General features: G+C 44.9%; 1 protein-coding gene across 1 annotated transcript in view; it reads right to left on the bottom strand.

Annotated features, from left to right (window-relative positions):
* Positions 1-17,274, bottom strand: part of TMEM117 (transmembrane protein 117) — a 206,723-nt gene extending 189,449 nt beyond the window's left edge. The window contains exons 1-2 of the mRNA XM_083399846.1: positions 16,414-17,274; positions 8,882-9,175 (exon numbers count right to left, since the gene is read on the bottom strand). Coding sequence (XP_083255972.1) covers positions 8,882-9,158 — 277 coding nt within the window. The 5' untranslated portion in view covers positions 9,159-9,175; positions 16,414-17,274. The remainder of the gene's footprint in view (positions 1-8,881; positions 9,176-16,413) is intronic.
* Between the last annotated feature and the right edge of the window lie 236 nt (positions 17,275-17,510).

Raw genomic sequence — 17,510 nt, 5'->3', positions numbered from 1 at the left:
GGAACCTTATTTTATTTTATTTTTTAACTAATGCACAAATGTGGTGAACTGACCTTAAGGCTGGGGGAAAATGAGAAAACCAAAATTGACAGATACATTTTAAGTTCAAGGTGATTTATAGAACATGAAAACCTGATGTATCCATCTGTTGCTTTTTCTTTTAAAAAAGTATCAAATGTAAAGTGAGTTCATACATAACTCACTTGATGGCATTCATGAAGAAAAGAACATCTCTCCCAATGTTCTGTATCTTCTCTTAAAACAAAGGGGTCACTCTCCTCAAAGTTACATTTTTAATTTTTAAATTTGCTTTCAAGGCACTGCTGAACACATCTGACTCTCCCCTTGGCAATGTGGCAAAGAAAAAGAGCAGACTTAAATATGTGCATCCTTTTTTAATGACTCTTTTTAAGAAGTTGCTGGATGGAAGTCGTACTGCAGAGTTTTCTTAAGCCCTGATTGTTAATGGTTAGAATCGATTCTTGAGCAACTTCCAATTTTGATTCCAATACCTCGACCTCTACTCTCAGATAGAATATCTGTAATAGCTCTGCATTTGTATACTTTAATGATTACGGTTGCAATCTTGCCTCCTTCTCTTTCTTCAGCATCTGATCAACGTGATCAAGGCTTTATTGCAAACTGGCAGCCTTTATAACACCAGAGCAGGGCTGACCAATGTGGTGCCCTCGGATAGCGATGGGGGAGAAAATCAATTCAGTTAACAGCTAAAAGCGAACTTATTGAATTTGCACTTTTCATGGTATCATGAGAACCAAAACTCAGCCTTCCTTTGAAATTCACACTTCTCCAAGTTTCATAATACACTTCTCCAAGTTCATACAAAAATGCATATGTTAGGCCCAAGTGTGCATAAAAAGGAATATATTAGGATACAGCTGCAAATATAAATGTGACACTAGATGGCGATGGTGGGCTAATGACAAATTCAATATATATATATTTAAAAATTAAGCATTTTCACAGCTTTTTTTATATACGTGTAGATTCCACCTTAGTGAAAATAACACACTAGCATGCATTGCATCCAGGGAAACTGCTTGCAAAAATGTGTACAGCATTTTAGACCTGCCTTGTCTCAGTGCAGCCAATGGCACAGTTTCATAAACAGGTGGGAAAATAAGCTCAGCGAATGGAAATCCCACCAGTTCCTGTGTCAATGAGAATTTCTACTAAAAGCCTTAAACAAAAGTTATTTACTTTCAAGTCTTAAAAGTCTGCTGCTCACCAGCTGCCTCTTTGACCCAAGGCTTTCCCCCCCCTATTCCAGAGGCCAAATTATGTTTCATGGTGATTCCGGTTAGCTTGGTCACCTTCTGAATCTAAAAACATTCTATTTACTGATGGGATATTAGTAGTTTTAAATATATTAAAAAGTGCAACAGAAATCTTTTTTGGCTCAGGTGTGTCTCTACACACACACACACACACACACACACAGTAGTACATTAAGGCAAATTAGTCAGCAAAGGTGAGGAAAAGCTTACTTAAGCTTTTTTCCACCTTTACGCATGTTTACATCTTCCCAGGGATTTGATAGTGCTTCAGCAAAAATGGTGTTAAGTCAGCATTTGCAAGGCTGTGGCTCTCTCTCTCATAAATTTCTGGCACTAGAGAATCCCCATGAACCAGAAGACTGAGCAATAGAAAATCTGAAATTATAGATGTTTTGTTTCAATTGTAAAGAGAGCTATGGAAAAGTAAATAAATATAATATTTATTTTCCATATTCCATAATAATTATAATTACAATATGCCACCCAACAAAATATCAAAAAAAAACCTATTACTAGATATTTCAAGTGGGTATGTGTCACTTTACAAAAGAATATAAGCAAAGAAAGATAGGTTTCCACCCCCAAGGAAATTCCAATCTAATTTGCACAATGAGTAAGACAAGGGGAGGGTAACAAGGGAGTAAAATATGCAGATACAGCTTGAGTCCCACAGGCAGAATGAGGAGTTCTATCCAACACCGTTCTCCCATTTGCACAAAACTTCCACTTACAAAATTGAACTTCCCCTTCCTCTCTTTCCCCTACCAGCACCCCAAATCTGGCCCAGAAATGGGAATTTTTTTTTTCTGTTGCCCCTGCTCTGTGGAATGTGCTTCCCTCTGTGCAACCACCAGTTGCTTCAGGTGACCTCTCCCTCTTGATGTCAACAATGAAACCGAATAGCTGTGGGGTCTGGGAAATCAGACTGAGCAGAATATAAATATAGACTGATTCACCACCTGAACCAGATCTGACTTCAGCTTTGCCTAGGAATAGGTCACGAACACAAGCTATGCACTCGGATACACGTGTAATCTGAGAGGCATTTCTGTGCCCCTTACCTTTAAAATATTAAAAGCAGGATTTGACCCATGTTTGTTTGCTAAAGATTACGAGAGTTAGCACGGCCGAAATCCTCTTTTGCCAATGTATATACAGTGGTACCTCGGGTTAAGTACTTAAATCGTTCCGGAGGTCTGTTCTTAACCTGAAACTGTTCTTAACCTGAAGCACCACTTTAGCTAATGGGGCCTCCTGCTGCTGCCGCAGCACAATTTCTGTTCTCATCCTGAAGCAAAGTTCTTAACCCGAGGTACTATTTCTGGGTTAATGGAGGCTGTAACCTGAAGCGTCTGTAACCTGAAGCATATGTAACCCGAGGTACCACTGTACAGAGAACCTGGAAGCCAATTCAGGGGCTGCTCCCACTGATTTCACAAAGGATACACATGTGTGTTGGATATCTGGGTTGAAGGGGAATCAGATGAACTTGAAAAAAGACCACACCCTGTGTCACACAACAGGAATGTCAGATGCTGACACTCTGATTTAGGCACATTTGTGGACTGAAAGAGATTATTATTGTCAAGGACACCTTATGATGTTCTGCATATAAACTACTCCATAAGCCAGCCTTGAACAACCTGATACTCTCCAGATGTTTTGGACTACAACTCCCATCAGCCACAACAATGCTCATCTAAAACGTTTGGAGGGTACCAGATTGGCAAAGTCTGCCATAAGCCAGTCTCTCAAGTGATGAACAAACTTTTGCCATACACCAATGCCCAATCACCTATTAAAAGTAGAAGTCTTTGTCACCACAAGATAGGATGTTATGCATCACCACTTGCTAAGGTGAACATATGTTTTGGTGCCACACAGTAAATAATCCAATGGGGTGCCCATCTGACAGACATACATACAGAGATCAAGGTACCATATACAGTCCCATGTCATCCCCACATTTTATTCTCACAACAATTCAAATATTTAAGATAGGTTGAGACAGGGTGACCAGACCAAAGTCAGGCAGTGGGCTTTATATTTGAGTGAAGGTAAGAGATTTGAACCTGGGCCTTCCCAGACTGCCAAGCAAGCTTCCTGATCTCAGAGCAGAGTTTTTCTGATGGTGAAAGGTGTTGGGATATTTCCGTTCCACCTTAAAAGGGAGCAGGATGTTTGTGTCACAGCCTGCGTATTTCCTGTCTCACAGGATGTTTCTGTTGTGTCTTTTGCTTTCGTTTTCCTCTCACTGCCGGAAACTCTAGCAGGCAGTCATGGCTTTTCTTTGTTCTGATCAGCGCTGAATAAACTTCAATATAATGCTCTCCTGGGTGCAACTTTTGCTGTGTGAACTCTGCTGATAGAGTGTGCAAGAGCTCTAGGGTGTGGAAAGCTATTTCTGGAGCTCCTGTCGCTAATTGCTGATACTGCGTGGCTACGGGAGATTGATGGATGTCCGGAGACGACGTGGAGTCAAGATGGACTTTATCTCCCTGGCAGTATCCCAACAACAGGTTTCGGGCCCAGATAAACAGCACTTACAGGAGAGTAAGACTGCGACATACTGCTGAGGTATGTGGGGAAAAGCGAAAGCAAATAAGGCTTTTTGTTGCCGCGGCAAAGTGCCTTTGATGTCCGGCTGGCTTAATTGGCCTGGGAGTCAAGCCAAAGGCTTCGTGATTTATGGGCAGCCAAGATAAGAAGCCTCTGAAGTTGAAAAGGGGCTCGGCTAAAGTGAAAAGCTGGGATGGAGTCTTTTCAAGCTTCTCAAGATGCTTCTGAAGCTGCTGAGTGCCCAAAGCTAAATGGGCGAAATTATCAGGCCTGGGCAGAGTGGTGTGAGAGTTTGGAGTGTGGCATACTGTGAGTGAGGCCCCTCCAGTTCCTCTGACAGAGAGATGGAAGACCCAAGATTCAAGGGCCATTGACATAATAGTCTTGTCCGTCTCTCTAGAGGAAATTGCCACACTAGCTGGCAACACCAGTGCTCGTGGGATGTGGAATGCTTTGAAGCTGGCCCATCTACCAGTCAACCCAGCCCAGAGTTTGACTGCATCGGAGGTCCTGGCTGTTTCCCGGAATGCAAGTGAATGCAGGGATGCCGTGGGCACCGGTTGCAAGCTGCAGGGGGAGCTGACTGTGATGTCATCCCAAGCAGCATTCCAGCCTCCAGGGGGAGCCAAGGACTCGGCAGATGAGAGCTCTGTTTCTCGTGGGAACCAAGGTCATTGCCTTTGCAGAGGCCGGAAGGCCAGAGGTAAACAGAGACAGGTGCCTGCAGATGGCCAGAAGCAGAAGGGGGGTGAAGAGCCCACGCCAGTGGAAAACAAGGCTTTGTTTGCTGGCACAGCCTCACCAAAGGCTAAAGGCAAGTCTCTTGGCCAGGAGCAGGGGGGCAAGCAGTTTAAGCCCACGCCGCTGGAAAACAAGGTTTTGCTTGCCAGAAAAGCTGCTCCAAAGGCCAAGTCCCGATTTATTGTTGATTCTGCTGCTACCTGCCATCTCACGAAAGATAAGCATCTCTTTATCTCCTTCAAACCTCAAGATGGTGAGGTCCACCTGGCTGACGGAAGGACGTTGCGGATCGCAGGAGAAGGGACTGTGAAACTTGCAAGTCTGCACACGACCATCAAAAATGTACTTTATGTTCCAGGTGCCGTGAACAATTTGCTCAGTGTCCCACAGCTGATTGGGTGTGGTTTTCAGGTTTCCTTCAAGAGGAGCGGCTGTGTCATCAGGAAAGGCAAAGAGGACATTTTGCATGCTAAGTTTATGGATGGCTTGTTCTGTATAACTTATGATTACAATGCTGTTGCTGTGTCTAATGTTGATTCTTGTTGTGTTGCACAAACTAACAAGGTTCTTCATGCAGGTTGTGTTCATGAAGCACACAGAAGATTTTGTCACATGTCTTGGCAGGCGCTGGCCAAGATGCCGGGACTGGTTGAGGGTTTGAACATTAAACCCTGTAGGTTTCACATGAAATGTGTATCTTGTGCAGAGAACAAGGTGAAGGTTGCTCCAAAAGGCAAGGAGTCTAGCAGGCAGGCTTCCAAACCCTACCAGCTAGTCTACGCAGACCTGGTTGGTCCACTTGCGCCCTCTTTGGGTGGAGCAAGGTACTTCATGGTTCTAATTGATTCTTTTTCCAGGTACATTCATGTGTTTATGCTTGAGCAGAAATCGCAAGCGTTTCCTAGGTTCAAGGCATTCTGTGCTTGGTTGGAGAATGTTCACAGTAAACGTATCGGCTGTTTGTTTACTGATCGAGGCGGGCAATTCACTTCTCAGCAGTTTGAAGCTTTCCTGACTGAGAAGGGAATTCAGCATAGCCTCTCAAGTCCTGGATCCCCATGGGAGGTTTGTGAGCAAGCAAAGCAAACATTGCTTCAAGGCATGAAAACCTTGTTGCATGATGCCAATCTCCCTGAGAAATTTTGGGGGGAGTCTCTGTCGACGTATGTTTACACGTTTAATCGCAGACTGTCATCACCTATTGGTTGCACTCCCTATGAGAAAATGTTTGGTAAAAAAACAAATGTCAAGCACATGAGAATCTTTGGTTCTGACATGTGGGTACACACCCCACAGAGCAACAAGCTTGGGAAGCGTGGGGCACATGGTTTGTTCATGGGGTACGAAAAAGGAGCATACAGGGTATGGATGACTGACTCTAAGTCCATTAAGTTCACAAGGAGTGTTGAGTACAATCCTAAGTGGGGGGAAAATGTGGGAATTTTCCAGAGTTACCCAGAGGAGGATGAAGGTGATGTGAAAAAAGCAGATGATGCTAAGGAAGCTGAGGAAGCTGATGATGATGATGATGATGATGATGATGATCAGAGTTCGGATTCCAGTTCAGTGGGCGGCGCTGCTGCTGGTGTCAGTGACAGTGATGACACAGCAGACTACAAGAGCGCAAAGGCCTCAGTCAGACCATCTGATGCGTCTGACAATGAACTGGAAGAACCACTGTTCACCATTGGTCGTTTTTCTCCCAAGAAGGAGGAGATGAGTCCAGAAGACTTGCGTCTAGTACGCAGATCTGAAAGGGCGACGAAGGGCAGACCTCCAAAGAGATTTGCTGATGAGTTTGCTAAGTCAGCAACTGCTGTTCTTAGTAGCTCAGAGAAGGTGTGGGAACCTTCAAGCTTCAAAGAGGTTCAGGAGTTAACCTCTAAAGATGCTGAGCCTTGGCTTGATGCCATGAAGGCTGAAGTTGATTCCTTGAACAGGAACCAAACTTGGGAATTGGTACCGGTAGTCCCAGGAATGAGACTGGTTGGCAGCAAATGGGTCTTTAAGGCCAAGACAGACCAGAATGGCAAGGTTGTCAGACACAAAGCCAGATTGGTTGCCAGAGGTTTTTCACAGGTACCAGGGCAGGATTACCACGAGACCTACTCACCCACCGTCAAATATGAGAGCATTCGACTGATGCTCAAGATTGCTGCAGAGGAGAAGCTGCATGTTTCCCATCATGACATTAATACAGCTTTTTTGTACGGCATTTTGGGGGAGGAGCTGTATATGCTTCCACCTGATGGAATGCAGATACAGAAGGGAATGGTCTGTAAACTGCGGAAATCCTTGTATGGTCTCAAGCAGAGTGCCAGGTGTTGGAACACAAAACTCACAGAGACGTTGCTTTCTCTAGGTTTTCACCAGGGCAAGGCTGATCCGTGTGTGTTTGTCAAGGAGGAGGGGCAAAACAAACTGTATTGTTTATGTTTTGTTGATGATCTTCTGATGTTCTGGAAGAATCAGGCTTTGTACCAAAGCACCCTAGCTCAGCTGAAGGAGCACTTTGACATGAAGGATCTTGGTGAGGTATCCAACTATCTTTCTCTGCAGGTGGAGAGGGACCGAGCAGGTAATTTAATTTAATTAATTGCAGATTAAGTTACATTGTGCATGAGAGTGTATTCAGAAAGGACTTATTCGGGTGTCCTACATGGCAGGAAATGAAATTCCTGCTGATCTGTTGTTGAAGGTTGTTAACAGAGAACAACTTAAGGTTTATGTACAGAGGTTGCAATTGGGTTGAACCACAGGTACTACAGGTTACACGGAAAGGGGGAGGATGTTGGGATATTTCCGTTCCACCTTAAAAGGGAGCAGGATGTTTGTGTCACAGCCTGCGTATTTCCTGTCTCACAGGATGTTTCTGTTGTGTCTTTTGCTTTCGTTTTCCTCTCACTGCCGGAAACTCTAGCAGGCAGTCATGGCTTTTCTTTGTTCTGATCAACGCTGAATAAACTTCAATATAATGCTCTCCTGGGTGCAACTTTTGCTGTGTGAACTCTGCTGATAGAGTGTGCAAGAGCTCTAGGGTGTGGAAAGCTATTTCTGGAGCTCCTGTCGCTAATTGCTGATACTGCGTGTCTACGGGAGATTGATGGATGTCCGGAGACGACGTGGAGTCAAGATGGACTTTATCTCCCTGGCAGTATCCCAACAAAAGGAAGCGGGGTGGTTTCAACTTTTTCCAGGGACATTTTGTCCAGACGTCTACATGAAGCAAATGTAATCTGGTTGAAACCTACAGGGAACCAGGCAGAGGGCCTTCTCGGTAGTGGCACCCGCCCTGTGGAACGCCCTCCCACCAGATGTCAACTACCAGACTTTTAGAAGACATCTGAAGGCAGCCCTGTTTAGGGAAGCTTTTAATGTTTGATGCATTACTGTATTTTAATATTTTGTTGGAAGCCGCCCAGAGTGGCTGGGGAAGCCCAGCCAGATGGGTGGGGTACAAATAAATTATTATTATTATTATTATTATTATTATTATTATTATTATTATTATCATCATCATCATCATCATCATCATTGCTAATCACACTTGTGGTTTCATTAGCCATCTCCCCTGAGTCTTCATTTTTTAATGTTTTAATTAATGCTTATTGGAATAACATAATGGTTGTTGTGTAACACTGGCTTAGATTGTATTCCTGAGAACAAGTCATAGAATTGCAAAATCATAGAGTTGGAAGGGACCACGAGGGTCAACTAGTCCAACCCCCTTTTTGCCCAATGTGGGGCTCCAACCCACAACCCTGAGATTAAGAGTCTCATGCTCTACCCCAGCTCTTAAGTCATCCTCATAAGAATGATCTCACCGCAAAGAGTCAGTCCTATCTGGAAAATCTAGGTCAGATCACAACTCCATGGATTGGACGGAATGGACAACAAAGGCTCCCAGGTACAGAATGCATGCTTACAACAAATGCAAAAAAGCACATTAAACAAAGCCATGCTCTTATCATAATATCCAGGCTGTGTTTCACAAATACATCAAGACAGTGAGGAAAGTGCCCTGAAGCATGTCTTTGGTGAGGAAAGTTAATGCCCTCTTCATTAGACCAAACAGATGTGCCTTCACTCTTTGAAAGATTATTTTGCTTATAGTCATCAAGATTGATGATCTGACTGACTCATCACTGCTGCGCAACACATCCTATTCAGCCATCATCTTTCACTTTGCTTTGCTGCCTTTTCAACCTGAAAGGTGTAAAACGGGAACATCTCACAGAGAGGGAGAGAGAAAACACAGGCTTTTAGCACATCGTGGAACTTACCAAACAAGCGTTGATGGAAGAAGAACTTGCCAACTATCAGTCCGGTAAGGATGGCAAGCAGCCACAGGAACACTTTTAAAAACCTCCAGCCTCCTCCCTCGGGGTATTTGTTGGCTACAAAAGAAAAGCAGTTCCCCACGACAATGACATTTGCTTCGGTTTGGCTGTGAGAGACCGGATCCTCGGCAAATATCAAGAAGTTACAGAAGATCACCAGGTAGGCCACTATCAAGCGGGACCACGGATGCTGGAAGTAGTAGCGGAAGTCTTTGGCCATCCTCAGACCTTCAGCCCCTGCATGCAAAAAGCAAAAAAGGCATTTGTTCTATTGTGTTACTGGATGTTGCACTATGTTATAGTCTTACAAGGGCTATAACAGAACGTTAGAAGTCAGACTATTGGCCCATCTAGGCCAATTCGTTCAACACTGGCTGGCAGTGACCATGCAAGGTTTCAGACAGGAAGTCTTTTCCAGCCCTACCTGGAAATACCAGAGATTGAACCCAAGACCTTCCGCATGCAAAACAGATGCTCTACCACAGAGCTATGACCCTTCCCACTATACATCACTTCCCCCTGCCACCCCAGCTTCTATCCTCTTTAAACAGGCTCTGGGACTGGCTGCCTGTTTGTGTGACCCTGTTCACCAACTCCAGTGGGGGCACAGTGGCGAATGCTGACAAGAGTGAATGGAACCCCTTAACTAAAGGCACTTTCATTCACTTAGGCCAGCAGCTTCCCAAACTTGGGTCTCCAGCTGTTTCCCATCATCCCTAGCTAGCAGGACCAGTGATCAGGGATGATGGGATTTGTAGTCCAAAAACAGACCCAAGTTTGGGAAACACTGATTTAGGCAAAGAGCAGCTTTTGCTTCAATTGATAGGGAAGATGGATATGGAATGCACAGAAGCCAGAATTTTCATTCTCATTTCATTGCAGAGGGCTGGACTAGATGAAATCTTCCAACTCCACAATTCTGTTATTCTAGCTCTTTCACGTCTTTTCTGGATTAATGGTGGAAGTCCAAAGGAAGTCAGCAGGACTATAGTTCCACTGGAATCAATGGGTCGTAAAATGAGTCACAACTAACCAGTTCTATTGATTTCAATGGGACTTAAACACAACTAACCTACTCTGGATTTGGGGCCCATGTTTACATAAATAGGGTGGGAGAGGCTCCAAGGCATTGTAAGCCTCATGCATGCAAATGCTTCAATATTCAACTAATAGAAAAGTTCCGATGAGCACACAGAAGCAGGATTTTCACCCAAGTCAAGACATCTTGCATGTCTACTCAGAACAAAGTCCTGCTGAGATCACATAACTTGCTCCAGGGTGTTTATTTAGGCTGGGAGTGAGCGTAATTGAATACAGTGAATCACAAATATTTTAATTAACTGATGCATTTGTCAATTAAATTTGCATATGAATAAAAGCAATGGGTCTGAAGCAAACAGCAGACTTCCTTTGGTTTTAGAACCTGTGGCCCTCCAAAGATACAACAACCCTCATCATCCTTAACCTCTGGCCTTACTGATTTGGTCTGATGAAGTCCGGCAACACCTCAGCCGTGCACACCCTCCTGTGTGCTTCGCATCCAGTGTGCTCCCACCACAGGTTTGTGAAGCTGTGAACACACAGTGTTAGCCACAACCCACACCTATCCTGTAGTTTCTTGAGAAATGCTGTGTCTTCCCTAAAACAGCTTTGATTCAATTTGAAAACATAGGACATACATGAAGTCATCCATGCCCCCTCTCCATCCACTGGTGCAGACAGACAGAAGGAAACTTGAAAACACATCCAACCATACTAATGTGTAAAATGGTGACCATAGGGTCCCCACCCTATTGATTTTAATTGATGCATGTGTCATAGATGGAGCGCTAATCATCAACAGGATTTATAGTTACTTGTATTAAAAATAATGGGTTGGATTCAAAGGTGTGCAAGTTGAAGGTGATAAGATCCAACCTATCTATATATCTCCTGACTAATCCCTGTAATTGAGTGGTTTAAAAAGCTATCCTCAATTGCATGTTGCAGACTTACCTAGAAGCAAGCATCTCACTATAGTCTAAGAACAGGTTTTCCTGCAAATCACCTTGGACTTCTCTTAATAGCTGCACAGTATACCAGTAAATGAATGACTCAACTGAGATAGACCTTAAGACTGTTGGCATCTGCATTCCTTAGTAACATTCACTTTAAATGAATGCCAGGAGCTAAGGTGACAATATTAGGAATACTCCAGATAGAACCATTCTGGACAGCCCTATTAAAGGTTATACTCACAAGTGAGCAGAATTTACAATGTTTTTGGATGCTGAGAAAGCATTTGATAACGTCTCCTGGAATTTTATGCTTAAAGTAATGGGATGTGGGGACACTTGTATAAGGGGAGTGAAGGTGTTATATACAGATCAATCAACAAAACTGATGGTGAGTAATTTATTGACGGAAAATTGTAAAATAACCAAGGGAACAAGACAAGGCTGCCAGCTATCACTCTTATTGTTCATAGTAGTTTTAGAAGTATTGGCACAAAGAATAAGAACTAATCAACAAATTAAAGGAATAAAAGTGGGACAAAGAGAATACAAACTAAAGGTATTTTGAGATGATGTGATGATATCAGAAGAAGATCCAATAGAATCGACCTCAAAGGGACTCGATGAAATAAATAATTTTGGAGAAGTAGTGGGTCTCAAAATCAACAAGAATAAAACCAAATTGTTGGCTAAGAATTTAAAAGATGATGTTAAGAATGAATTACAAGAAATATCTGAGTGGAGATCATGGGAATCAGAGTGCTAGTTCTTTGTCCACTCCCCAAATCACTGTCCCACATGCCCTCCACAAGTTGACAGGGTGGGGGGCAATCTGCAGCTGAGTACATGGAGGTTCCCACCCATTTGTGTACTTCTCCCTCTATTGTTAACCTCTTCTTGATCCATTGTTCTTAGTTGAAGAAATAACACTGCTTGCATGTAGCTTAGGAGTAGGGGGCATTTTGTGGGAAGGCTGCTCCTCAGACATCCAAACTGGAGTCTCAGCTTTCCTGGATGGGGGCTTGAGCCAGAAAGTAATATAAGAAGAATATTCACGGCACTGAATCCAACCCTGAAAGCTGACCCAAGGCTTACAGGCAGGGCTGTTTTTCAGCTGGAAATCATCAGAACTGAGTTCTAGCACCTCTCAGGTACTTTCTGGCAACTCTTAGGTGTGCACCACTGCCATTCTAAGAGAAAGAGGGAGGTGCTCATGGCGAGCTCTGGCACCTCTTTTTCTAGAAAAATAGCACTAGTTACAGGGGAATAGAGAACATTGCTGTGCACTGGTTTGAAAACATAGCTGCAGCTTTAAATGATGTCATCGCATGATGGGTGTGTACCAATGCGAAACCCTGGGTACAAACCACTTGTGTATTTCAGATGTTATGTGTGTACACAGCCTCTGTGAGCTGAGCAAGCTTCCAGCTCCCCCTTCTCCTTTCTTTTATTTACTCATGGGTATAATGCTTGAATTGGGATAAAGGATATGCCTTATGCCAAGGAGGCTTTTCCTCCTTAGAAAAGGCACACATTTAAATTTATAGGTGGCTTTTAAGCCACAAGGGCCCTCATAACAGCTTACCATAAAATAATAACAGACCATAAAACCATCAAAAAGCAACTCATAAAAGAAAATGCAAAGACAGAGCAACAGCTCCATCCCAAATTAAAAGAAAGGGGCAAGCTCAGTTTTCAAGAAAGTTTAACGGAATGTGTCGTGCGTGTGTGTGTATGCAGTCTGACTTTTGCCACTCAGAGAGCACTGTCTACACAGAAGTGGCCCATCAAGACAGAGGAAGCTGGGACCTCCTTGTAACTATGGGGCGACTGTTTGGAACAACAGAACACCCTGGAACACCCCAGAATTTCAGGGCTTTCCTCTGGCTGCACATTGTGGAGCTCTGCAAGGTAAAGGTAAAGGACCCCTGGAAGGTTAAGTCCAGTCAAAGGCAACTATGGAGTTGCGGCACTCATCTCACTTTCAGGCTGAGGGAGCTGGCATTTGTCCACAAACAGCTTTCCAGGTCATGTGGCCAGTAGGACTAAACCGCTACTGGCACAACGGAACACCCTGATGGAAATCAGAATGCATAGAAATGCCATTTACCTTCCCGCCACAACAGTACCTATTTATCTACTTGCACTGGCATGCTTTCGAACTGCTGGGTTGGCAGGAGCTGGGACAGAGCAACAGGAGCTCACTCCGTTGTGGGGATTCAAACTGCCAACCTTCCAATCGGCAAGCCCAAGAGGGGTTTCACTTTGCAAGTAAAGACCAGCAGGGATGGATGGAGGGATGCCTCTACCCAATCCAGCCCTAACCCCTGTTGGTTTGCACCCTTAGGCAGGTATAGGACTGTGCTGTGCATTGCTTTAACAATCCCTACACTTCTCCTAAGGTTGTTAGCTGCCTTTAGTTCCGCTTTAGAGTGGAAAGGGATGGTGTGGTTTTTTTAAAAAATAAAGATATACACTGAGCACCATGCACGACAGCTACACATGCAGCAATATATAATTTCTGTTCCTCCCGTCTAGTACTGTTCATGCATCACGTCAGACAGCTTAAGGGGGCATCCGCCAGGGCAGCATCAGTGCCTTCAGAGGGCTTTCTTGGCACTCCTGGGGTCTCTCTGTCCCTCCCAGCCACTGAAATGTGGCTTGAAAAAAATCATCCTGCTGTTGCCAAGATCAAAGGTCGTGGTGTGCTATGCTCTTCCTCCATGGCTAGAGGCAGTAATGCTTCTGAATACCAGTTGCTGGAAACCACAGGAGGGCAAGAGTGCTCTTGGGCTCAAATCCTGCTTGCAGGTTTCCCCCTGGAGGATCAGGTCGGCCACTGTGAGAGCAAGGTGCTGGATTCAATAGGCCATTGGCCGGATCCTGCAGTCTCATTTTACATTCATCTGTGTGTACTCGGTTGCTGGGTGGTTGTGGGGCCCACAATAGCTCCTCTGGGTTGTAAATGGGCACACAGGCCATTTGCAATTTAAATTCACAATTCAAATAAAATACAAAAACAACAGCGATATAAATACAAAAATATATACACAACATGAATATACAACTGTCATGAGTTGTATGCATGGGGTAAGCCAAAGTCACGGCCCATTAGATGTTAGTGGATGGCTACTTCCTTCACCCCCATTGCCTGATGAGAACTGGAATCAAACAATATCCAGAGAGCCCTTCTCTCTGTAGTAGACAGTTGACAGGATCAATGGTCTGACAGATTGCTTAACAGAAACTGTGGCTCAATGTTAGCAAGAGGACGATCTCTGCAGCCAAACTATGGAGGCTTTCATACACTTCAATGCTGAAGTGTACCAATCAATTTATTGTATCCAAACCTAAACTGATTGCAAAGAATACATTCCACAGACATGCATTCCACTGTACTGTTCTTTAGGATTCTGATTTAAAAATAAAGGTCTGCGAAATCTGAACTTCAGTAAAGGAATTTAAAACTGAGCATACTGTTTGTTCCATCAAAAAACACACAGCCAGTTCATTCTGCAGCTTCATTTTGCATTGATAAAGATAACAAAGCATCTATTGTGTGTTTTTCCAGAACGGTGTTCCAGTAAATAGACCCATAGATCTTTCTTAAAGAATGTAACTGGCAACAATGCAATTGTGTCAAAGTCACAGGAACTAGAAAAGCAAGATTTAAGAAATGCCAGAGATAATTGCAACATTTGTTTGGTGACAAGTGTGAAAGCAAACAGCACTCTTTATAAATCACTGGATCCAGTACTTGGCATCATTTAAACAACACTAGTGGTTTTTAACATGGGCAATTGGTGATGTTTCAGGCAACTATATAACCAAATCTTATCTAAATAATTCAGAAAGCCACCTAGATGTTGTGAAAAAAGTTACTGTGAGGGCAATAAATGAGTTTATTCAGTGTGTATATGAGCAAGGGAAGTAAACTCATGGGACTAAGATCAAAACAAGAAAGCCATAATTTTAAAACCATCATTTTGATCTCTAAAAGAACTTTTTAACAAATACAGTCTCAAGATACTTTTGTGGGGTTTTAGATCTCAAAGCACTAGTGAGGAGAAAGATAACTATGCAGCCCAGCGGTGGAAGAATTTCATCTCTACAGATGTTGGATTACTGCTCCCATCATCCCTAACCATTGGGCATGCTGACTGATGCCCATCCAGCAATATCTAGAAGGCCATATATTAGCCGCCCCTGATATATAGCACACTTTATCCTTCATATAGTTGATTTCATATACCTCATACCAGCAATACATACAGCCGGACTGTAAAGTAGGACAATGATATCCCCATGTTTCAAACGAGGGACTGAAAGGAAGATCAGATGTCAAGTATTGTTAGATTTGAACTGGGAGCCATTTCGTTTGCCACTATGAGACATCATCTCTATTCCTGTTTCTACAACACTACAAAAATAAGCAAATGCAAACCAACTGTGTTTCTTAGTCAGCATTAAGCCAGGTTTATACGCCAGGGTTTTACAATAGGACACACCAGAAAAGGCACGTTAAACAGAAGAGGAGGCAGAGCTAATGGACCTGACACAAGTCCGAGCAGTATATTAACCATATACCTATTCGCACTTTAAAGGGGTAAAGGAAAAACAGGGCTTGATTGCAACAAGAACTTGCCCCCAAGCCTGTTCTCAGTTCTGGGTCATGCAAGGCTAATAACAGAGGACCCGTCCATCACAGGCATCAGGGATTAGGGATAAGTGTTTTCAGGGCTAGGGATGCATTTTGGAAAAGAAACATTGCGCGAGACAGAGAAGCCTCTCAACGATGGGGCTTTAAAAACAAACCTGCTAAGGGGCTAGAGCACGGAACACGGAAGCGAGCAACCCCAGATGTAGGGGGCGGGCTGCACTGTAAAGTGGACGTTCAAAGCCAATGGCGAGGGACTCATCAACACGCAAGCACCGGAACGTAGGTTTCTTTTGAATTTATTCCAGGAATACTACTTCCAGTCACAGGGTTGAGGGGGGGTGTCCGCTCTCCTACCAAACGCATATTTTTAGAAAAAGTGCAGCAACACCCCCCCCCCCCACTCCACACACGCACAAACACCATTCTCACACAAGAGGTGGGATAAAAATATACCAGCGACAATTACCTTCTGCGGTATCACCTTCTTGACGATAACCCACCCCGCAAATAATAATAAAAAGCCACCCCTAAGGCTCACTCCGATCTTCAGCGCCGGACCCTCGGAGCGAGCACGTGCAGAGTGCCTTTCCCACGGCTACATAACCCCAAACCTTTTCGCCCCGGGCTCCCTCGCAGTCTTAAGCCCCGGCCCCTCTCGCGTGGGAAAGTGTGGGGCTCCCGTCTGAGCCCAATGCCGCTCCGAGCAGGGCCGAGCCGCGGCTCTCTCCCCCCCCCCCGGCTCCCTTTTAACACGCGCGATCGCGGAGTGGGAGGGTGGGGAAGGGGCGGGCGCCCGCGGAGGCAGCGCGCACTTGACTCACCGCGTCCGGCGCAGGCACGCTGCCCTCCACGACCGGCCTTTCTCCTTCCCTGCGCGGCTCCGGCGCCACGCGAGACAGTCGCCTCCTCGGCCGGCTATAAATATCCCGCGGGCGGACGCGGGGGAGCGCAGCCCGCCGGCAGCCCACGCCCTGGGGCCGCCCCTCGGGCCGCTGCCCTTAGCGGGCTTTCCCGGAGGACGTCTCCAAAGGATCGCTTGGCCAGGAGGAGCCCGCGGACGCCGGATCCGTGGCTCGCTGCGACAAGGCCGGCTGCGGCTGCAATCCGGGCTCCCTCGCCTCTCTCCCTCCTCTCTTTCTCGCCTTCCCTTTCCAGGCCTCGCTGGAAGAAACTAGCGCGCATCCGCCGGGGGCATCTCGGATTTGGAGAGCTGGGCGCGCCGAGGGAACGAGGGCGCACGAGAGGCCCGGCCGGAGGAGGAGAGAGGCTGCTCTGCTCCCCTCCCAAGGTCGCCCGCCTCCCGCTCGTCGCACGCCGGAGCTGGCTGTAAGTCACCCAGAGCCCAGAAGCCCAGAGATGGGCTTCTGCGTCTGGCATCTCCTCCAGCTCTTCCCACGTGGAAGGTTCCTGGGGTAGCATAAACCCTGCAGGGTAGGACAGCTGTAGCAGTGGAACTGCTCTGAGTGAGCATCTGACCTGTGGGTCCGCAACAGTATCAGCTTTCTCCTCCTCCTCTCAGTTGACAAGGGTGCCAACTTGTTTAAAAAAGAAATATTTATATTTTTCAGATCTAGACATTTCATTGATTTTACAGTCATTCTCACATTTTAAAACTTGACTTCCTTCTGCGGTTCCTTAAATTTATTTTTAATCTCTTCTGCATATCCAAATTGACATTATTTTTTAGTCTCCTTTAAATATATACTCTTAACGTAACTGCAGGTTATTACAATAATCCTGCCAGTATTTTTATCTGCAACAAGGGTTCCAACTTGAATAAAATATTGCCCAGATAAGCCCTGCCTGGCAAAATCGATCACAATATGCAACACACACACACTATTTCAATGGCAGTGCCACTATACATACACTCTGGATGGGCCTGCCCCCCTAAAATATTTTTTTTGGGGGGGGACCT

The sequence above is a fragment of the Podarcis tiliguerta genome (assembly GCF_965153285.1).
Source record: "Podarcis tiliguerta genome assembly, chromosome: 10".
NCBI lineage: Eukaryota > Metazoa > Chordata > Lepidosauria > Squamata > Lacertidae > Podarcis > Podarcis tiliguerta.
The sequence above is the reverse complement of the archived record's forward strand: the minus strand, read 5'-3'. Positions and strand labels throughout refer to the sequence as shown.